At 42.2% G+C, this 22,931-nt stretch overlaps 2 protein-coding genes and 2 long non-coding RNA genes across 6 annotated transcripts in view; 2 read left to right on the top strand and 2 right to left on the bottom strand.

Annotated features, from left to right (window-relative positions):
- The window catches only part of LOC131125642 (uncharacterized), a 49,326-nt gene extending 44,346 nt beyond the window's left edge, over positions 1–4,980 (bottom strand). For 2 of the 3 annotated variants that reach the window (XR_009129047.1, XR_009129049.1), the window contains exons 1-4: positions 2,965–4,980; positions 2,730–2,891; positions 2,440–2,622; positions 2,177–2,327 (exon numbers count right to left, since the gene is read on the bottom strand). This is a non-coding gene — a long non-coding RNA (uncharacterized LOC131125642). The remainder of the gene's footprint in view (positions 1–2,176; positions 2,328–2,439; positions 2,623–2,729; positions 2,892–2,964) is intronic. The other variant, XR_009129048.1, reaches the window with a different exon arrangement.
- Positions 301–4,601, top strand: LOC131125637 (protocadherin-8-like). The gene is made up of 3 exons (XM_058067362.1): positions 301–2,911; positions 2,986–3,211; positions 3,872–4,601. Exons 1-3 carry the CDS (start codon positions 443–445, stop codon positions 4,222–4,224), a joined length of 3,048 nt encoding a protein of 1,015 aa, XP_057923345.1. The 5' UTR covers positions 301–442; the 3' UTR covers positions 4,225–4,601.
- Positions 4,981–7,064: 2,084 nt separating the features above from the next.
- On the bottom strand, positions 7,065–18,739 carry LOC131125302 (uncharacterized). Its single transcript, XR_009129004.1, has 8 exons — positions 17,570–18,739; positions 14,117–14,160; positions 13,900–14,044; positions 10,988–11,062; positions 9,559–9,711; positions 9,151–9,252; positions 7,343–7,450; positions 7,065–7,269 (listed from the first exon to the last, which is right to left on the bottom strand). It is a non-coding gene; the product is annotated as an uncharacterized LOC131125302 (long non-coding RNA).
- LOC131125301 (leukocyte cell-derived chemotaxin 1-like) lies at positions 7,086–20,248 on the top strand. Its single transcript, XM_058066723.1, has 7 exons — positions 7,086–7,214; positions 7,332–7,472; positions 11,163–11,303; positions 11,650–11,763; positions 13,905–14,055; positions 17,116–17,222; positions 19,255–20,248. The coding sequence occupies exons 1-7, from the start codon at positions 7,143–7,145 to the stop codon at positions 19,474–19,476; spliced, it is 948 nt and encodes a 315-aa protein (XP_057922706.1). The 5' UTR covers positions 7,086–7,142; the 3' UTR covers positions 19,477–20,248.
- Positions 20,249–22,931: the final 2,683 nt, after the last annotated feature.

Here is a 22,931-nt window from a genome sequence, read left to right as displayed (position 1 = left end):
TATTCCAGCCGGGGGGGTTGGGTGGGGGGGTTAACAACCGGAAGCGCATAACCAATTAATAGAAACTATAACTACTAAATCACATATTCAATGCCAAGCTTCTCTTGACAGTCGAGGAATCTCTATATAGGGTTTGGAGGTCTTTCAGAAGTTACCCCCCCTCCACCCCTTTTTTTTTTTTTTTTTTACTCCCTCCCTCTCCAAGTTCCCTATGGGAGCCCCGGATTGGCCACAGCGAAGCTCATTTGCATGCCTCCCCGTATAAACCCTCTTGCAGACTCCGCAGCTCTCTTTGCTCTGAGCTGCGCACCTTCATTGGAAAGAGAGGATGGATGCGCACTGATGGAACATTTATTACTCTTATTTTTAGTGTGAAGCTTTTTTTTTGCAGGACTTTTTTATAAAAGTAAAAATTGTATTGATAGTGAATTTAGGTGCCAAAATGGTTAGAATAAGGTTATTGTTGTTGTTAGTCTCTTTAGCAAGCCTGGTAGCTCCCACAAATGCAAAGACAGTGAAGTATCAGACATTCGAGGAAGACGCCCCGGGCACAGTGATTGGTAACTTAGCCAAGGATGTCTCCTCCACCTCCTCCTCCTCTTCTTCCTCCGCTTATTCCTCGACGGGCTCCCGGTCCAATTTCAGGATGATGAAACAGTTCAACTCCTCTTTTATCCGTCTGAGGGAGAGCGACGGGCAGCTGAGCATCGGGGAGAGGATCGACAGGGAGCGAATCTGCAAACACACCCTGCAGTGTCTCATCGCTTTCGATGTGGTCAGTTTCTCCAAGGAGCAGTTCAAACTCATTCACGTCGAGGTGGAAGTCAAGGACATCAACGATAACTCCCCGGAGTTTCCACGTAAAGAGTCCGGTATGGAGATCTCGGAAAACACCGCCGTCGGGACTCGGATTCCTTTGGATTTCGCCGTGGATGAAGACGTCGGAGTGAATTACATCCAAAGCTATCAGATCTCAGTCAACAGTCACTTTTCCATTGATGTTCTCAGCAGAGCCGACGGGGTTAAATATGCGGAGCTGGTGCTCATGAAGGAACTGGATCGGGAGACACAGGGTTCTTACGCACTGGAGCTAGTCGCCATGGATGGTGGGAACCCGTCCCGATCAGGAACAACCCGCGTCAACATCAAAGTGAAAGATTACAACGATAACAGTCCTGTTTTTGACCGGAACAGCTTCTCCGTGGACTTGCCAGAAGACGCCCCAGTGGGGTCGTTACTGCTTGATTTAAACGCGGAGGACCCGGACGAAGGTCTCAACGGCGAAGTGGTGTACGGTTTTGGGAACCAGGTTCCGTTAGAGATCCGTCAACTCTTCAAAGTGGACAGAAAAAGCGGCCGTCTCACCTTGGAGAGGCCAATTGACTTTGAAAGTAAGAACACATACGAGTTTGACGTCCAGGCCGCCGACTTGGGTCCGAATCCAAGTCCCGCCATATGTAAAATTGTCGTCCAGGTCCAAGACGTTAACGACAACGCGCCGGAGATCTCAATCACGCCGATGACATCAATCACTGCCGGTATAGCATACATCACCGAAGCCGCGACGAAGGAGAGTTTTGTCGCTCTGGTCAGCACCTCGGACAGAGACTCTGGCGCTAACGGACAAGTCCACTGCACGCTTTACGGACATGATCACTTCCGACTGCAGCAAGCCTACGAAGATAGCTTCATGATCGTTAGCACCAGTCCGCTAGACCGTGAGAAAATCCCTGAATATAATCTCACAGTTGTAGCCGAAGATCTGGGCTCGCCTCCTTTCAGGACCATCACACAGTACACCATCCGACTCACGGATGAGAACGACAACGCTCCGGTGTTCAGTAAGCCGTTATACGAAGTCGCCGTAGTGGAGAACAACGCACCCGGCGCTTATATCACGACTGTCGTGGCACGGGACATCGACACGGGTCCAAACGGGAAAGTAACATATAAACTAGCAGATAGCTACTTTATGGGCTCGCCTATTTCCACTTTTGTGTCCTTGGACCCCGCAAGCGGGTCTCTTTACGCGTTGCGGAGCTTCAACTACGAGGTGACGAAACATCTGGAGCTCCGTATCTCAGCCAGCGACGGCGGATCCCCGCCGCTTTCTGGTACTGCTAGCGTCTTTGTGAGAATCGTAGACCAGAATGACAACACACCCGTAATCACTCACCCGGCGCTTAACAACGGCTCCGCCGAGGTGCTGCTACCTCGGGATGCTCCGAGCGGTTACATCATAACGCGGGTGCAAGCCAGAGACGCAGACGAGGGCATCAACTCGGAACTTTCCTTCGCGTTGACCACCGGCGAAACTTCCGTGTTCTCTGTCAACAAAATCACAGGCGAGATCTACCTGAACCAGGTCCTCAGTTACGACGTGGACGAAACCGTGAGTGTCGCCGTGACGGTGAGCGACAACGGCAGGCCGGCACTCACCTCAACGGCGACTTTGCACTTTCTCATCATCGCCGGCTCCCCGCCGAACGACCGCAATGTGTACCAACCCGGCAACGGCGGTGGTGAGGTGACCTCGCAGTGGGACCTGTCGGTGGTGATTATCGTCGTCCTGGCGGGGAGCTGCACCCTCCTGCTGCTCGCCATCATCCTCATCGCCACCACCTGTAATCGCCACAGAGGGGACAAAAGCGGCGAGGATAGCGACTCGTACGGGGAGAAAGGCACGCTGGAGCGAGGCAGGAACCACGTGGCGGGAAACCCGCTTCTACCTTTGCACGCGGCTACAGGAGAGGCGGGCTTTGAGGGGCACTCTTACAGCAGCCAGGCCGGGGGGTTCAACGCCACCCACGTCGGGGGTAGCGACATGTGCTCGGCTTCGGAGGACGGCAGTGAGGTGCCATGTGTTTATGACTCGGACACAAACAGCAAACCTAGAGGGAATAAACACGAGGTGAGGGCAACTTCAGGTGTGATTAATTAATCTTCATACTACAGATGATTAACTTTTTATTCTCTTCTTCGCAGGGATACTCAACTCTTCCCGGTTACGGGAACGGGAAAGAGGCTGTGAGGCCAATCACCATCTGGAAGGGGAACTCGTACACCACCATTTCCGCCAGGGACCCCGCCTTCAGTGGGAAGGACAGCGGCAAGGGGGACAGTGACTTCAACGACAGCGACAGCGATGTGAGCGGAGACACTGCAGGCTTGAAGAAAGATGGCGCTGTTGCTCCAATCGGGGCCCAAAATGGTAAAAAAAAACACACATTTGTTAATGGTTTAATTTCATTTGAACATGCATCAGATTACAATTGAATGCATCATATAATCAGTTCACAGTTCCACATGTCCAAAAAGGAGTAGGAAGAAGCAAAGCTTATTAAATCCTACCCCTCCATCTGGTACTTTTACAATCAGTAACTGTTACATTTGTTCACTTCCTGCTTTCCTAATTTATTTTATTTTATTTTATTTTATTTTGTCTAAAGAGCTCTAATATGTTAACAACCGTATTTAGGTCGTAAGCAGGCTTTCTATGCTGTATGAAAATATTATAATTATGGTAATGGTTTTATTTCATTTGAACACGCATCTGATTACAATTGAATGCATCACATAATTAGTTCACAGTTCCACATGTCCAAAAGGAGTAGGAAGAAGCAAAGCTTATTAAATCCTACCCCTTATTTTTTATTTTTTATTTTTTATTTTTTATTTTTTATTTTTTATTTTTTATTTTTTATTTTTTATTTTTTATTTTTTATTTTTATCACGTACCGATTTGTTCACTTCCTGCTTTCCATAATGCAGTTTAAGTTTTTTTTGACCATACAATGACATAAGAGTACCATAGTTTTACTTTGTTCAATACTGAAATATTTCATCAGAGTCCAATACTTATCTTTTCCAGCTTTGTGGGCCTGCACCAGCGAGTGTAAAGTCCTGGGCCACTCGGATCGCTGTTGGAGCCCGTCGGCGGTGAGAGCCAACGCGGCGCCGTCACCAGCTCCAACCGTCTCCTCCTTCAGCAGCCAATCCAAGACGGCCTCCCTGCCCAGGGACCCACACCGCAGGGACAACTACTACCAAGCACACATACCCAAAACAGTGGGGCTGCAGAGCGTGTATGAAAAAGTACTACACAGGGAGTACGACTATGTCATGGTCACCCCTACTAGGCCCATGAGGGTCCAGGAAGTGTGCAGTGATGTCACCATCCCGGTGTACACACCCACTCCGACGCACTGCAACGATGACAACTGAAAATTACACGCAAATTATATTATATTCCAACATATTTAATTTATAATCCACTGACAATGAGAGTGGTGTAAAAATATTTGTGTGCATATACCTTCGTGTTTGTGCATCTTTGTTTTTAACGTATAAGCAATTCAATCACTTTTCTTCTTTGTTGGACATGTATTATATGCAAGTTTTGTACATAAAGAGATTTTATATTTTTATAAAAGCCATAATTAAGCAGACATGTAAAAGAAATCTTTAAGCATGCTTCTATTTAAATCTGCCCAGTCCTATGAATCAAGTTGATAAATATGTATGAAATTATTTGAATGTAATATGTAATTGTACAGAATTTTTTTATTATCACATTATTGTGACAAGAAATAAACTTTTGAAATACTGCAATTGCTGTAATTTTTTTTGACTTGTAGGGAATTACACACAAAGGCCAACAGGTGTCGCTGTTATCGCAGGAGTGGTATTGCGTCCTTGTATCACACTGAAGGTCACTTTTTTTTCTCCAAACATTTTTTTTTGTTGATATAATAATCTGCAGGTACCAGTAAATCATTGTCACCTCAATAACGATGAGACCAAAAACTTCAGAAATGACCTCATAAATTAAAGTACACTCAGGCTGTTGTCATATGAATGAATGACAGTCTAGTGCAGGGGTGGGCAAACTATGGCCCGGGGGCCACATCCGGCCCGCCAAGTGATTGAATATGGCCCGCCTGTTCTTTTTAAAGTATGTCATTTAAATTTATCGTACAACCTGGCATCATGGCTTGAGCCAACCTTTTGATGGTTGAAGTAGCTGTTTTATCAATATTGTTATTTGATGTGGTCTGTTGTTTACAGTGCTCCTGAAAAAAGGGACACAAGCACAGTAAAAAATAAAATAAAATAAAAAATAAACAATTAATAAAACAATTTAAAAAATAAAAACAAAAAATATTAATTCATTCATTCGCGGGGGTTGCTGGAGCCCATCCCAGCTGTCCTCGGGCAAGACGCGGGGTACACTCTGGACTGGTCGCCAGCCAATCACAGGGCACATATAGACATACAACCATTCACACTCACATAAAATAAAAATATTTAAATAATAATAATAATAAATTTAATTTATAACGCACTTTGCATCAAATGAATGACCTCAAATTGCACATACAGCAGATTGCATGACACTTTTACAGATACAATAATTCCAGGTGGACAGTTACGTGTAAAAAACATAATAGTCTGGCCCCTCGTCAATTTTGTTAAACCAATGCGGCCCGCGAGTCAAAAAGTTTGCCCACCCCTGGTCTAGTGAAATATCAAATCAAATCAAATCCACTTTATTTGTATAGCACTTTTCCTGCAAAGACATGCAACACTGAAAATATGCAAATATGCACACTGAAAGATCAACTCTTGCTTCATTTAAAGTTTAACTTCTCAATTCATTAAGGATGAATACCAACACATTACTTTTATGTATATAATCTATTAACAAGCGATGAAATGGATACAACAACATGAAACTTTGATCCGCTTATGAACAGCTTTTGCTTATATGCAATAAATTGCTTACTAAAAATGTTTAGTTTCTCCCGTTTCTTCTTTTAAGCTCTACTTTGAAGAGCCAACAGTGTAAAATGTACTTACTAACAGTTTTACAACTGGTAATGGTTCTATTTCATTTGAACATGCATCAGATTACAATTGAATGCATCACATAATTAGTTCACAGTTCCACATGTCTAAAAGGAGTAGGAAGAAGCAAAGCTTATTAAATCCTACCCCTCCATTTGGTACTTTTACAATCAGTAACTGTTACATTTGTTCACTTCCTGCTTTCCTAATATAGTTTAATTTTTAATTTTTAATTTTTAATTTTTAATTTTTAATTTTTAATTTTTAATCACGTACCAAAGTACGAGGTGATATGACCATACAATGTAATACAATGACCATACAATGACCCTCCATCTGGTACATTTACAATCAGTAACTGTTACATTTGTTCACTTCCTGCTTCCCTAATATAGTTTTCCTAATATTTTAATTTTAATTTTAATTTTAATTTTAATTTTAATTTTAATTTTAATTTTAATTTTAATTTTAATTTTAATTTTAATTTTAATTTTAATTTTAATTTTAATTTTAATTTTAATTTTAATTTTAATTTTAATTTTAATTTTAATTTTAATTTTAATTTTTTGGCACATACCAAAGTACATAGTACCATAGTAAGTGTCAATATAGTGATATGTATAGCACATCATGACTGGTTCAAGACTCTTCATCCTTGTATTTAGCAAACATCAACTGCTTGTATTGTTTCTTGAATTGGCTCATCGTTGTGCATTGTTTGAGGGTCTTACTCAATCCATTCCATAGTTTGATTCCACATACTGAAATGGCTTTTTAACATAGTCCTAGCATATAAGTGTTTTATTAAAATGTAGTTCTTCCCTGAGATCATATTTCTCCTCTCTTGTAGAGAAGTATTGGATGACATTTTTAGCTAATTGGTTATTTTTTAGCCTTATGCATTATTTTAGCTGTTTGAAGATGAACTATATCAGCAAGTTGAAGTATTTGTGATTTTAGAAATAAGGAGTTAGTATGTTCTCTGGTCTTCACATTTTGAACAGGAGTGTAAATTCCGGGGTAAAACTCACTTTTAAAGTGATGTAAAATGTCATCCTGTGCATAAGTTCTTTCTTCACAAATGTTTACAATAAAGTGAATTGTAGAGGAAACCAACCTTCATTAGGGGGATCTCTTTATTTAAGTAGATGGGAGTGGTTGGAATAGCCCCCAGACGTCCCCCCCTTAGGAGAGAGAGAGAGAGAGAGAGAGAGAGAGAGAGTAAGAGAGAGAGAGAATGTGACGGAGCCATACTGCAAGTGGACCTGGGCTCCTCAGGTGTTTGGGATCCAGTCATGGCTGGGAATTCAGACAAAGTACCGATCGCCTCCGCGGGACCGGAGGACGTACAGCAGCTCATGCCTCCGGTGAGAGTCCGTTCATCTTCGGGTCAAATGACTCCTCACGGCGACCCGTTGACGTCTGTCCAAAGTTATAATTCATGCTTGAGCTTTTCTATTATATATTTTCTTTATTCTTTGCAGGCATACTCCACCTTGGCGGTGAAGCCTGCCACCACCGGACGCGTCCTAAAGGCCGGGCTTGCGGTGCTCATCGCAGGGGCCCTGCTGCTCCTGCTGGGGGCCGTCGGAGCCTTTTACTTCTGGAACAACAACGAAAAACACGTAAGACTACAAGACACTTAAATGTGACGTTAGAGTCTGCTCATCCAACAGTTTTACTTTTTAGAAGCATTAGCCAAAGTTCCTGAACAAAGTCATAAACTTAAGAATTTGTTTGCAGAAGGTTCCAAAGTGGACGATGTGAACACATGCATGGAAGTTAAACAAGACATGGTCCATGAATGAATGGAGCCCTTGTGTGTGTATGTGTGTGTGTGGAGGATCCTAGTAGGGTGGGGTGGGATAGGGGTGCCCTCTCTGGTCCGGCTGATGGTCCAGGGGCGAGAGGTGTGAGAAAGGAGAGGAGAATGTACAGCTTTTTAGATGTTTTCATAAACATGTGGCCATTAATGAAGAGTAGACAAGAACAATATCACCTTGTCATCTACTCCGGACGATCATCCGGAAGATGCTCAAAAGTTAGGAATGACTTGGAAATGTCAGGAAAAAAAATCTCTGCCATGCAACTCAATACCTGATCCATTGCACAGTTGGAATGATTTTCATTTCCAGTCACAGTTAACCATTTTGGTAGCAAATATATATATAATAAATTATTAGAAAGTGCTTCTGCAACTGTGTTGCATGGCAGAAAAGTGTGAAAAAAGTGTTTGCCCGTTCCTGATTTATTATATTTAATTTGTAAATTTTTCATTTTTTTATTTTTTATTTTTTATAGTTTTATTATTTTTTTATTATTTTTAACATTTTTAACATTTTTAACATTTTTAATAAATTTAACTTTTTCAATATTTTTAATATTTTTAATATTTATAATATTTTTAATATTTTTAATATTTTTAATATTTTTTAATATTTTTTAATATTTTTAATATTTTTAATATTTTTTAATATTTTTTAATATTTTTTAATATTTTTAATATCTTTTATTTTTTGTAATATTTTTTAATATTTTTTAATATTTTTCAATATTTTTCAATATTTTTCAATATTTTTCAATATTTTTCAATATTTTTAATATTTTTAATATTTTTTAATATTTTTAATATTTTTAATATTTTTAATATTTTTAATATTTTTAATATTTTTAATATTTTTAATATTTTTAATATTTTTTGTCACAGATCAAACATCAAATAAGTGTAAATATTAGTCAATGACAGGGCTGCACAGTGGACGAGTGGTTAATGCGCAGGCCTCACAGCTAGGAGACCCGAGTTCAAGTCCACCCTCGCCCATCTCTGTGTGGAGTTTTCATGTTCCCCCCATGCTTGAATGGGTACTTGGTTTACAAAAACATGCTAGGTTAATTAGCGACTCCAAATTGTCCATAGGTATGAATGTGAGTGTGAATGGTTGTTTGTCTATATGTGCCCTGTGATTGGCTGGCCACCAGTCCAGGGTGTACCCCGCCTCTTGCCCGAAGACAGCTGGGATAGGCTCCAACATAGCGAATATCCCCATGTTAAAACATAACTTAACTTAAATAAATTGAGATCTATCATTCTGGAAAAGCTTATTAAGCAATTTCTAACGTTTTGGGACTCCAGCAAACCTCAGTGAGAGCCATTCTTCACAAATAGCAAAAACATGGAACAGTGGCCAACATTCGCAGGAGTGGCCGGCCAACCAAAATAACCCCAAGAGTGCAGCAATGACACATCAAAAAGGTCACAAAAGACCCCACAACAACATCCAAAGATATACAGGCCTTACTTACCTCAGTTAAGGTCAGAGTTCATGACTTCCAAAAACCACTGCTGACCAAACTGTGGTTCATGCTGGAAAAGCCTTCAATGTGCCCGAATGACAACAATTCGATCTGAAACATTTAAGCATGACAAACATGCAAAAAATAAATTAAAAAAATGAAATGACTTTTTCCCAGCACTGTATGAGTAAAGAAGCATTCCATTCTGAAGGTTACTTTAGTATCGAAGCATTAGCAGTTTGTTTACAGGCTGAAAATGCCCAGAAAGAAAGAACCGTCTTTAGAGACCCATCAGTCCAAACTTCAAATTGCTTACGATGCTGTTAACTCCAACCTTCAAAGTGCAGCATAAAGCGGCTCTAACAAGGACGGAAAAAGGGGATGGGAGGCCCTGATACGTTGCACAAAGACGAGTACCTGAGTGCGTGTCGTTTTAGACAAAGACACCTTACAGGTTGTCAAGTAGCACCTGTTCGATGTCAGCATCCACAGTAAAGAGATGACAGCAGGATGCTGGACGATATGACAGATTGATGCCTGATATTTGCTTGGGTTCCATTCCTAGGCTGCCTAGTACAAGAAAAAATGAGTACAAGTAACTGAGAGGCCTATGAAATGTTTATTTTTGAATCGAGATGGCCAAGGGTGGAATTGAACCCTGGTCTTTTAGCTGTGAGGTCTGCACGCTAACCACTCATCCGCCGTGCAGCCAGAACATACGTAGGTCGGTTTCAGGAAAATATCAGTTAACAACAAAAAAAAGCTTGATGCATGACTGACATTTTTGTTTGATTTTGGATCAACATTTGCAACAATTTCCATTGGAATGTTTTCCAATTTTTTGGAATGTGGGAGGAAACCGGAGTACCCGGAGAAAACCCCCGCATGCACGGGGAGAACATGCAAACTCCACACAGAGATGGCCGAGGTTGGAATTGAACACTGGTCTCCTAGCTGTGAGGTCTGCACGCTAACCACTCGATCGCCGTGCAGCCAGAACATAGGTCAGTTTCAGGAAAATATCAGTTAACAACAAAAAAAGCTTGATGCATGACTTTGACATTTTTCTTCGATTTTGGATCAACATTACCAACAATCTAATTGCAAACCGTCTCCTAGCTGTGAGGTCTGCGCGCTAACCATTTGCAACAGTCTCCAATACAGTATGTCTCAAACACAGGATGGTATTTTGCGGGCGAACGCAAGCTGAGGTGAAATTTTTGGTTGTTAACCGAAAAATGCACTAACCGGGGGCGGACTTTAACCGAGGTACCACTGTAATTAGTGACACAGAACGCAAGATGAACGAAACTGAAACACAGTCGGAAAAGTGAAAATGGAATCGAAACATTCATTCATTTTCGACCAACGGGGGGTGCTGGAGCCTATCCCAGCTGTCTTCAGGCGAGAGGCGGGGTACACCCTGGACTGGTGGCCAGCCAATCACAGGGCACATATAGACAAACAACCATTCACACTCACATTCATACCTATGGACAATTTGGATTCGCTAATTAACCTAGCATGTTTTTGGAATGTGGGAGGAAACCGGAGTACCCGGAGAAAACCCACGCATGCACGGGGAGAACATGCAAACTCCACACAGAGATGGCTGAGGGTGGAATTGAACACTGGTCTCCTAGCTGTGAGGTCTGCACGCTAACCACTCGACCACCATGCAGCCAGAACATACGTAGGTCAGTTTTAGGCAAATATCAGTGAACAAAAAAAAAAGCTTAATGCATGACTTTGACATTTTTCTTCAATTTTGGATCAACATTTGCAACAATTTCCAATACAGTATGCCTCAAACAGTCATTAAATTATAAAAAGTAAAGTCACTCACCACTAATGAATGATCCATGAGTCACGCTGTGGAAGTTTTGTGTCTCACATCAACTGCGGTGCATTCAAGTACCACCTAACCAACAACAGAAATTGAACAAATGAGGGTGACTCTCATACCTTACATGCCAATCATCTAAGACCGTGTGTGTGTGTGTGTGTGTGTGTGTGTGTAGGTCTACAATGTCCACTACAGCATGAGCATCAATGGCAAAGTGGAGGAAGGCACCATGGAGATTGACACAGAGAACAACATGGAAAAGTTCAGCACCGGCAGCGGAGCAGACGAGGCCGTGGAGGTCCACGATTTTGAGATTGTGAGTGGTCACATCACCTCAGGATGCTTGTGTGCAAAGGCAGACCACCACCCACTCTCATTGAGAACGTTAGATTCCAATGAAAGAACCTTGTGGGTTTTGTCTACCACAATAATTTAGCATTGCAATGTTTACAGTACAACTCCTGATTGTCCATAGGTATGAATGTGAGTGTGAATGGTTGTTTGTCTATATGTGCAATGTGATTGGCTGGCGTCCAGTCCAGGGTGTACCCAAAGACAGCTGGGATAGGCTCCAGCTGAGGATAAGCGACATAGAAAACAAATGGATGGATGTGTACAGTATAGACAGATATCCATGAGTGCTAACTATATATTTTCTACAGGGAATCACAGGGATCCGGTTTTCAGGAGGCGAAAAGTGCTACATCAAGACCCAGGTGAAGGCTCGCCTGCCTGATGTGGAGGCTCTCGATAAGGATTCAGTGACCTTTGACCTGGTGGGTTGATCTTTTGTGTATTATTGCTTGGAAGCCATCTTCAAAATGTACATTACAAAATGTAAACGCAACGCATCAAGTGATCTTAAAATGTAGTAGGAGTGTATCTCTCTTTATTGAGGGTCGCGGGGGTGCTGGAGCCTATCCCAGCTGTCTTCGGGCAAGAGGCCAATCACAGGGCACATATAGACAAACAACCATTCACACTCACATTCATACCTATGGACAATATGGAGTCGCTAATTAACCTAGCATGTTTTTGGAAACCGAGTACCCATTCAAGCATAATAATACAAAAAATACAAAAAAATACAAAAAATACAAAAAATAATAAAAATAATAAAAATAATAAAAATAATAAAAATAATAAAAATAATAAAAATAATAAAAATAATAAAAATAATAAAAATAATAAAAATAATAAGTCGTCAATTAACCTAGCATGTTTTTGGAATGTGGGAGGAAACCGGAGAACCCGGAAAAAACCCACGCATGCACGGGGAGAACATGCAAACTCCACACAGAGATGGCCAAGGGTGGGATCAAACCTGGGTCTCGGTCTGCGCGCTAACCACTCAACCGCCGTGCAGCCAGAACATAATAGTTAACAACGAAAAAAAGCTTGTTGCATGACTTTGCCATTTTTCTTCGATTTTGGATCAACATTTGCAACAATCTAGTTGCAAACAGTCTCCTAGCTGTGAGGTCTGCGCGCTAACCACTCGACCGCCGTGCAGCCAGAACATAGGTCAGTTTCAGGAAAATATCACTTAACAACAAAAAAAGCTTGTTGCATGACTTTGACATTTTTCTTCGATTTTGGATCAACATTTGCAACAAACACAAGTTGCAAACAGTCTCCTAGCTGTGAGGTCTGCGCGCTAAACACTCGACCGCCGTGCAACCAGAACATAATAGTTGACAACAAAAAAAAGCTTGATGCATGACTTTGACATTTTTCTTCGATTTTGGATCAACATTTGCAACAATCTAGTTGCAAACAGTCTCCTAGCTGTGAGGTCTACACGCTAACCACTCGACCACCGTGCAGCCGTATCACTCATTAACAATGAGTTAATTTTATTCATAGAATATGCGTGAGGCCAATAAAAACGACCTGCGAGCCAAAAATGGCCCCCCCATGGCTGCATATCGGCATTCCGTGGTCGGGTTTTTCCATGGTTCCCGAGCGAAGCCATGTCTCCTGTACATTTGATGCCCCGTGTGCTCTTACACACATCCAGTCACGTCACGGTGCTTGTTCAAGTGAAGCTGTCTGATAATTAAAATCATTTCATTCCCCATAAGCTTCACGTCCGCATAAATCCACATCACTACACGACGGGTCTACACAAAAACACACACACACACAAGTCTTAAGTCTTCCACGTACACACAAGTCATTATCCCGCTAAGGCCGCTCTTATTGCCTCTCTCCGGCCCATAAACGATCATTTATTTCACATTTGTGCATTATTGTGTTACTCTCTTTGCCATCGAAATGATTGTGGTGTGTGTAAACAGGAAGATGTTCTAATGGCTGCTGCAGGCTGGCCATTTACTATAATTTAGAGTGATGGCAAATAAGGGTTAGATAGGTACACACACACACACACACATACACAAATCCCCCAGCAGAGAGAACGGGTCAGATAAACTCTTATCAGTTGTGCAGTGGAGAAGGACCCCGCCTTTATTTTTTTTCCCTGTAGCAAATCATTTGTGCTTTGGGGGGTGGGTGGTGGGTGGGGGGGAACAAGCACAAAAAAAAACGCAGAAGCATGTCTGCAACAACAACCGCCTGTGGGTGCAAAACACTAACACCTGCAGGCTGTGTATACAGTATGAATGTCGACAATCCTCATTAGTTTCTCTGCAGCTCATTTTTTGTATCAACCTGGAAAATTTAGGCCATCCAATCCCCCCCCCCCCATGCAGATCTTGATGAGTTGTGACATTGTGTATTCAGCTAAATGTAGCGCAAATAGGATTGGTATACTAAAAGCCTCAGGGGGTTCCCTGCTTGATTTCTTGTTGCTGTTGAAGGGGGGGATAGAATCCACATTGAAAAAGGCTAACAAGATCAATGGCGGGAGGTTTGACGCTTTAATCAGCCACTCGGCTTTTCTTTCTTACCGCAGGACGATGAAGTGATGCCGGCCAAATTTGAGGAGGATCTTGTGTGGGTGGCGGCTGGTGCGCCTCTCTCGGACTCCGCCTTCCTAAGCAAGAAGATCAAGGATTTGTGTGGAGATCTGCCAATCTTCTGGTTGCGTCCAACCTACTCGACGAGTAAGAAATCAACTAAACATACTGCAGAAGAATGTAAAAAAGAAAAATGTAAAGTACTCACTGACAATGATGGCGGTCCTGGTGTTAGCAAGACAAGCCCCTGTCCTGCAGACCAATGCAGCATTTGGAGAAGATGTTTAAGTTCACTTTTACGTCTCACAGAAACTGTGGTGCGTTCTTTTGCCCGAACATTCAGGAACAAAACATTTTTAAGTGAAACATTTTATTATTAAGGGAGGAAAAAAACATGGCCCTGTGTGAAACAGTGATTATGCCCTAAAGCTAATAACTAGTTGGGTTACCCTTAGCAGCAACAACTGCAATCAAGCGTTTGTGATAACTTGCAATTAGTATCTTACAGCGCTGTGGAGGAATTTTGGGCCACTCATCTTTGCAGAATTGTTGTCATTCAGCCACAATGGAGGCTTTTCCAGCATTGGGTTACCCTTACCAGCAACAACTGCAATCAAGCCTTTGTGATAACTTGCAATGAGTCTCTTACAGCGCTGGGGAGGAATTTTGGCCCACTCATCTTTGCAGAATTGTTGTCATTCAGCCACAATGGAGGCTTTTACAGCATTGGGTTACTCTTAGCAGCAACAACTGCAATCAAGTGTTTTGATAACTTGCAATGAGTCTCTTACAGCGCTGGGGAGGAATTTTGGCCCACTCATCTTTGCAGAATCTTTGTCATTCAGCCACATTGGAGACTTTTCCAGCATTGGGTTACCCTTAGCAGCAACAACTGCAATCAAGCGTTTCTGATAACTTGCAATGAGTCTCTTAATGCGCCGTGGAGAAATTTTAGGCCAGTCATCTTTGCAGAATTGTTGTCATTCAGCCACATTGGAGGCTTTTCCAGCATTGGGTTACCCTTAGCAGCAACAACTGCAATCAAGCGTCTGTGATAACTTGCAATGAATCTCTTACAGCACTGTGGAGGAATTTTGGGCCACTCATCTTTGCAGAATTGTTGACATTCAGCCACATTGGAGGCTTTTCCAGCATTGGGCTACCCTTAGAAGCAACAACTGCAATCAAGCGTTTGTGATAACTTGCAATGAGTCTCTTACAGCGCTGTGGAGGAATTTTGGGCCACTCATCTTTGCAGAATTGTTGTCATTCAGCCACATTGGAGACTTTTTTAGCATTGGGTTACCCTTAGCAGCAACAACTGCAATCAAGTGTTTGTGATAACTTGCAATGAGTCTCTGACAGCGCTGTGAAGGAATTTTGGCCCACTCATCTTTGCAGAATTGTTGTCATTCAGCCACATTGGAGGCTTTTCCAGCATTGGGCTACCCTTAGAAGCAACAACTGCAATCAAGCGTTTGTGATAACTTGCAATGAGTCTCTTACAGCGCTGTGGAGGAATTTTGGGCCACTCATCTTTGCAGAATTGTTGTCATTCAGCCACATTGGAGACTTTTCCAGCATTGGGTTACCCTTAGCAGCAACAACTGCAATCAAGTGTTTGTGATAACTTGCAATGAGTCTCTGACAGCGCTGTGAAGGAATTTTGGCCCACTCATCTTTGCAGAATTGTTGTCATTCAGCCACATTGGAGGCTTTTCCAGCATTGGGTTACCCTTAGCAGCAACAACAGTAATCAAGCGTTTGGGATAACTTGCAATGAGTCTCTTACAGCGCTGTGGAGGAATTTTGGGACACTCATCTTTGCAGAATTGTTGTCATTCAGCCACATTGGAGGCTTTTCCAGCATTGGGTTACCCTTAGCAGCATTAACTGCAATCAAGCGTTTCTGATAACTTGCAATGAGTCTCTTAATGCGCTGTGGAGAAATTTTAGGCCACTCATCTTTGAAGAATTGTTGCCATTCAGCCACATTGGAAGCTTTTCCAGCATTGGGTTACCCTTAGCAGCAACAACTGCAACCAAGCATTTGTTATAACTTGCAATGAGTCTCTGACAGCGCTGTGAAGGAATTTTGGCCCACTCATCTTTGCAGAATTGTTGTCATTCAGCCACATTGGAGGCTTTTCCAGCATTGGGTTACCCTTAGCAGCAACAACTGCAATCAAGCGTCTGTGATAACTTGCAATGAGTCTCTTACAGCGCTGTGGAGAAATTTTGGGACACTCATCTTTGCGGAATTGTTGTCATTCAGCCACATTGGAGGCTTTTCCAGCATTGGGTTACCCTTAGCAGCAACAACTGCAATCAAGCGTCTGTGATAACTTGCAATGAGTCTCTTACAGCGCTGTGGAGAAATTTTGGGACACTCATCTTTGCGGAATTGTTATCATTCAGCCACATTGGAGGCTTTTCCAGCATGAAGTACCTTTTTAAGGGCATGTCACAGCATCTCAATAGGATTCAGGTCAGGACTTGGACTAGTCCAATCCAAGGTCTTCAGAGGTGGACTTGCTGGTGTGTTTTGGATCATTGTCCTGCTGAAGAACCCAAGTTGGTTTCAGCTTGAGGTCACCAACAGATGGCCGGACCTTCTCCTTCAGGAGAATGCATGCCTCCATTTGTGGAGTCATGAACACCAAGCTTATCCGATCCAAGTGAGGCCTGCAGTTCTTTGGCTGTTGTGAGGTCGTCACTGCACTCTTGAGTTAATTTTGGTTGGCCGGCCACTCCTGGGAAGGTTCACCATATGTGGATAATGGCTCTCACTGTGGTTGGCTGGAGTCCCAAAGCTTTCGAAATGGCTTTATAACATTTTCCCAGATGTATAGATGTCAATTAATCTTAATGTTATGTTCTAACAGCCATGTACATTTGGATTATTTTCTCCCTCAATAATAAGGTTTGATTTAAAAACTGTATTTTGTGTTCAGCTGTGTTGTCATTGAAGTTAGTTCGATGATGAAGAAGCATGAGGAGAACATGCTCTTTTCAACATTGCGGCTACTATGAACATAAAATAGTCTTCTTAAAGTTTCCCAACTGCACTTTTTTTTTAGCCTGGCAGGAGGTTAAAAGTTGTCAAAAGCACAACCTTCTTCCTCAACTTCCAACTAGCCAAAAGAATGCATTCAGAAGCTCTCCTGCAGCAGCTGCTCTTAAAAAAAAGTTTGTGATGTCGTGCAGGCGGACAAAGGAAGACGGGGGCCGTCTCCCGCCGCCGCCGTCAGGCACGCAGGGATGAGGAGGAAGAAGACGTGGAGGCTGAATTCAACCCTGAGAACCCCTATCAGGTGAGTCACAAACTCGGACGTGCAAATTTGTCCGCAAGAACCAAGAACTGTCCGCTTGAATCTGCCGTCCACCTGAGGAGAGGCTTTGTGGGAGGAAGAGTTTTCTCACAGCAGCAGATGCCGAGGTCACGGCGGAGGGCCGTGAATTGTCACTGCAAATCTGAGCGTATCCGTTTGGTGAGGAGCTCTTTAGGAGAACTTTCCTTTCAGCGGCTAGGCTCTATGAATAATTCCACAGACACCTCCTCCTCCTCCTCCTGTGGCCTGTTTGCCCTGCTGAGCTCACACAGACTGCATACATACATACACATGGTCACCCTTGCCCCCCTTCATCGCTCCATACTCACATCTTTGTCCCTTCATGCAGGGCGCGCTCTTCTTAATCCCTTTCCTCCCCCACCGCAACCTCTGCAACACACGCCTGACAACTAGAAGATGGTAAACAGAAAGCGGTTTGAACCCTGCGTGCCAAAAGAGAAAATATTTAACAACAAGAACACTCAAGAGAGCTCAGACCTCCGCCAGAGCGCAAACATTTGCCAGTGAACGGATAACATCTCGATAAAACTACTCGAGAATTTCTTCTGGAGTCTAAGACACAAAATAGATCCGATCTGATAGTTGAAGGAGACAAAATATTTTTTGGAAAACGATCCCATTAATTAGAGAGCTGGAGCCTATCCCAGCTGTCTTTGGGTGAGACAACCATTCACACTCACATTCATACCTATGGACAATTTGGAGTCGCTAATTAACCTAGCATGTTTTTGGAATGTGGGAGGAAACCGGAGTACCCGGAGAAAACCCACGCATGCACGGGGAGAACATGCAAACGCCACACAGAGATGGCCGAGGGTTGAATTGAACCCTGGTCTCCTAGCTGTGAGGTCTGCACGCTAACCACTCGACCGCCGTGCAGCCAGAACATAGGTCAGTTTCAGGCAAATATCAGTTAACAGCAAAAAAAACTTGATGCATGACTTTGGCATTTTTCTTCAATTTTGGATCAACATTTGCAACAATCTCCAATAAAGTATGCCTCAAACACAGGATCGTATTTTGCGGGCGAACGCAAGCCGAGGTGAAATTTTTGGTTGTTAACCGAAAAATGCACTAACCGGGGCGGACTTTAACCGAGGTGACACAGAACGCAAGATAAACGAAACTGAAACACAGTCGGAAAAGTGAACATGGAATCGAAACATTCATTCATTTGCTACCGCTTATCCTCACGAGGTCACAAGAGGCGGGGTACACCCTGGACTGGTGGCCAGCCAATCACAGGGCACATATAGACAAACAACCATTCACACTCACATTCATACCTATGGACAATTTGGAGTCGCTAATTAACCTAGCATGTTTTTGGAATGTGGGAGGAAACCGGAGTACCCGGAGAAAACCCACGCATGCACGGGGAGAACATGCAAACTCCACACAGAGATGGCCAAGGGTGGAATTGAACCCTGGTCTCTTGGCTGTGAGGTCTGCACGCTAACCACTCAATTGCCGTGCAGCCAGAACATATGTCAGTTTCAGGAAAATATCAGTTAACAACAAAAAAAAAGCTTGATGCATGACTTTGACATTTTTCTTCGATTTTGGATCAACATTTGCAACAATCTCCAATGAAGTATGCCTCAAACACAGGATGGTATTTTGCGGGCGAACGCAAGCCGAGGTGAAATTTTTGGTTGTTAACCGAAAAACGCACTAACCGGGGTGGACTTTAACCGAGGTACCACTGTAATTAGTGACACAGAATGCAAGATGAACGAAACTGTCATTGAACCAGGTCATTGTACTCTCAGGGCAATCCATCAATCACACCCTGACTGGTCAGGATGCCTTCTAAGATGTTACGCCTCTCATCTGAGCAGGCTTCATCAGCTAATGTCTAAGACAACCAAAACAGTACAGTTAGTACAATCGATTAAATGCCTACTCAATACTATGTCCTAACCCAACTCAATTCCTTACAAAAGTAGCATCCATGCATGACTCAAATGATTTAAGTTCTGTTTCCGCTTAGAATAACCTCGAGGGTGAGGACACCATGAACATTGACCCCATGTTGGACCATGAGGGGGTCTGCTGCAGAGAATGCCGCCGCAGCTACACCCATTGCCAGAGGATCTGCGAGCCACTGGGAGGATACCACCCGTGGCCATACCACTACCGCGGTTGCAGAGTAGCCTGTAGAGTAATCATGCCTTGCAACTGGTGGGTGGCGCGTATTCTGGGTATCGTCTAGACACCCGCCATGGAAAAACGGCCGAGGTAGACTAGTTTTTTTGTTCTGATCTGAACAGATTTCTGGGCATAATGAGCCACATAAAAAGCTATGCTGAGAAGACACTGGCATGTAAAGGTGCTTGTTAACTGCATATCACATTTATTCCAAGCTAGAAACACTAATAAAATGAATTAATCTAAATAAAGTATTACTTTGTCATATATATCTATATGGTTAGCAGGTATTTATGAGGTTGTAATGTACGTTTTGATGTAAATAAATGTAAAAGGTGCAACATTCTAACCGCATTCAGAATCTTTTAACCTCTCATCGGTCTAGTGTGAAATATTTGTGACGCTTGTGTTGTCCCCTTTTTCCCACTTTAAAAGCAAAAGTAGCACTCATTAATTCACTGTAAGCTTGCAGATCTTTTATCTAAATTTATGTGTATTTGCGTCAGTGAGAAATATCACATAATAAAATTTTTTTTAAGTAAAATACATTCTGTACCTGGAATTTTTGTTAATATAAATTGTTTTAAAGGACAGGTTGTTGGAGGACACATTTGGAGCATACCAGAGTGGGTGGGAGTAGTCATCTCCTAAATTATAAGCATCGTTAAGAGTCTCTGAAATAAAATGTGGACACATTTTAATCAACATATTCAATGATATTCTCAAGTATTTTTTTAAAGTGATAAGACTAAAGTCAAAGCCTTTGCAAGTGTTGGATAATGTCAATTTGCACCTAAAGTCAAAATTGTGTTACTCGAGTTTGTACTTCTGGAGGATCAACATTTGCATTTTAAAATAAAGGACATTTTCCAAAAAATAAGGAAAATACTTTCCTCTCCACGAAGGAAAAAAAAGATCCGGCCAGGAAAGGTGGAAAGACCCGACTGCCCTCCGACCCAAGCTGGATCCGAAGCGCCGGTCCAGCAAAGCGTGGATTCCGTCACCGTTGTCAACTGCAGTACCTGGGAATTTTTTAATGAAAGGATAACACTTTATAGAGTAAGGTACACAAAATTACAGTACTTAATGAGGAACGAGCCTACCTAACCACTACTAATTAGTTCCTAACTACTCATTAGTTCCTTAGTAACTACTCAAAATGTGTGCCTTAATTCCTGAGTAACTACTCATCAGTTCAATAAGTACTCCAAATATGTGCCTTAGTGATTAGTTCCTCAGTGACTACTCCAATTTCTGTGCTGTATGTCCTCAGTAACTACTCATCAGTTCATCAAACTATTCTAAATATATGTGCATTAGTCATTAGGTCCTCAGTAACTGCTCTAAATTTATGTGACTTGGTTCCTATGTGACTAATTTGTTGCTAAATAACTACTCAAAATGTGTGCCTTAGTTCCAGAGTAACTACTCATCAGTTCAATAAGTACTCCAAATATGTGCCTTAGTCATTAGTTCCTCAGTGAATACTCCAATTTATGTGCCGTATGTCCTCAGTTACTACTCTTTAGTTCATCAAACTATTCTAAATGTCATAAGGTCCTCAGTAACTACTCTAAATGTATGTGACTTGGTTCCTCAGTGACTAATTTGTTCCTCAATAACTACACAAAATATATGTGCCTGAGTTTATTATTCCTCAGTAACTACTCAAAATGTGTGCCTTAATTCCCGAGTAGCGACTCATCAATTCAATAAGTACTCAAAATATATGTGCCTTAGTTCATTAGTTCCTCAGTAACTACTCAAAATGTGTGCCTTAGTTCCTGAGTAACTACTCATCAATTCAATAAGTACTCAAAATATATGTGCCTTGGTTCATTAGTTCCTCAGTAACTACTCAAAATGTGTGCCTTAGTTCCTGAGTAACTACTGATCAGTTCAATAAGTACTCCAAATGTATGCACATTAGTCATTAGGTCTTCAGTAACTACTTTAAATGTATGTGACTTGGTTCCTCAGTAACTAATTAGTTCCTCAATAACTACTCAAAAATATGTGCCTTAGTTCATTACTTCCTCAGTAACTACTCAAAATCTGTACCTTAATTCCTGAGTAACTACTCATCAATTCAATAAGTACTCCAAATATATGTGCATTAGTTCATTAGTTCCTCAGTAACTACTCAAAATCTGTACCTTAATTCCTGAGTAACTACTCATCAATTCAATAAGTACCCACAATATATGTGCCTTAGTTCATTAGTTCCTGAGTAACTACTCAAAATGTGTCTTAGTTCCTGAGTAACTACTCATCAGTTCTATAAGTGCTGTATCTCCTCAGTAACTACTCATTAGTATACTAAATGTAGTATGTGCATTAGTCATTAGGTCCTCAGTAACTACTCTAAATGTGTGCATTCTGAGTAACTACTCATCAGTTCAATGAGTACTCCAAATGTATGTGCCTTAGTCATCAGTTCCTTAGTGAATACTCCAATTTATGTGCCGCATGTCCTCAGTAACTACTCATTAGTTCATCAAACCATTCTAAATGTATGCGCATTAGTCATTAGGTCCTCAGTAACTACTCTAAATGTAAGTGACTTGTTTCCTCAGTAACTAATTAGTTCCTCAATAACTACTCCAAATGTATGTGCCTAAGTCATTAGTTCCTCAGTAAGTACTCTAAATTGTATAACTGTATATTATTATATATGTATATATGTATATTACTTGTATAACTGGTATGTGTCTGGGTCATTTGTCACTTCCTCAGTAAGTACTGTGTTTTTGTGTATCTTATAATAGTTAAGTGAGACCATTCATTCATTCATTTTCTACTGCTTTTCCTCATGAGGGTCGCAGGGGTGCTGGAGCCTATCCCAGCTGTCTTCGGGCGAGAGGCGGGGTACACCCTGGACTGGTGGCCAGCCAATCACAGGGCACATATAGACAAACAACCATTCACACTCACATTCATACCTATGGACAATTGGGAGTCGCCAATTAACCTAGCATGTTTTTGGAATGTGGGAGAAAACCGGAGTACCCGGAGAAAACCCACGCATGCACGGGGGAGAACATGCAAACTCCACACAGAGATGGCCGAGGGTGGAATTGAACCCTGGTCTCCTAGCTGTGAGGTCTGCGCGCTAACCACTTATCCGCCGTGCAACCCGTAAGTGAGACCAATGAAAGTAAAAATATTGGAATTTTATGCCAAGGTTGATGGGAAAGGGCAAAATAATATAATCCCGGGAAAAACGCAAGGGTGGACAGGTACGGTTCTGAGCTGTGTCACAACTGTGAGCTTCTGCAAAAGTTCCCAGACTTCCTTAATGTGAGTAGAAGTCTTTAATGAGACTAAAGACTCTGTAACCGTCATGCTAACAGATCTTACCCACGATGCAAAGCGCTTAGCTCCTTTTGATGTCACAATGCCCCCTCAGGCTTGGGTCGTGGGGGGGGGGGGTAAAGATGAGGGCAGTAAGTTTGTGTGTGTCAAGTGTCCCGAGTGAAGTGTACGTTCAGGAGTATGTGTGTGCGCTATAAAGCTAAA

This window comes from Doryrhamphus excisus, chromosome 3, assembly GCF_030265055.1.
Source record: "Doryrhamphus excisus isolate RoL2022-K1 chromosome 3, RoL_Dexc_1.0, whole genome shotgun sequence".
Lineage (NCBI taxonomy): Eukaryota > Metazoa > Chordata > Actinopteri > Syngnathiformes > Syngnathidae > Doryrhamphus > Doryrhamphus excisus.
Note: the sequence above shows the minus strand (reverse complement) of the source record. Positions and strands in the feature narration are given on the sequence as shown.

Bases quoted from the DNA above. Each gene is read 5' to 3' on its own strand.
- LOC131125301 (XM_058066723.1), top strand. From the start codon at position 7,143: ATGGCTGGGAATTCAGACAAAGTACCGATCGCCTCCGCGGGACCGGAG. The intron at 11,304-11,649 runs GTGAGTGGTCAC...TATTTTCTACAG, and splicing joins AGGTCCACGATTTTGAGATT to GGAATCACAGGGATCCGGTT. The intron at 17,223-19,254 runs GTGAGTCACAAA...GTTTCCGCTTAG, and splicing joins ACCCTGAGAACCCCTATCAG to AATAACCTCGAGGGTGAGGA.
- LOC131125637 (XM_058067362.1), top strand. From the start codon at position 443: ATGGTTAGAATAAGGTTATTGTTGTTGTTAGTCTCTTTAGCAAGCCTG. The intron at 2,912-2,985 runs GTGAGGGCAACT...TCTTCTTCGCAG, and splicing joins CTAGAGGGAATAAACACGAG to GGATACTCAACTCTTCCCGG. The intron at 3,212-3,871 runs GTAAAAAAAAAC...TATCTTTTCCAG, and splicing joins TCCAATCGGGGCCCAAAATG to CTTTGTGGGCCTGCACCAGC.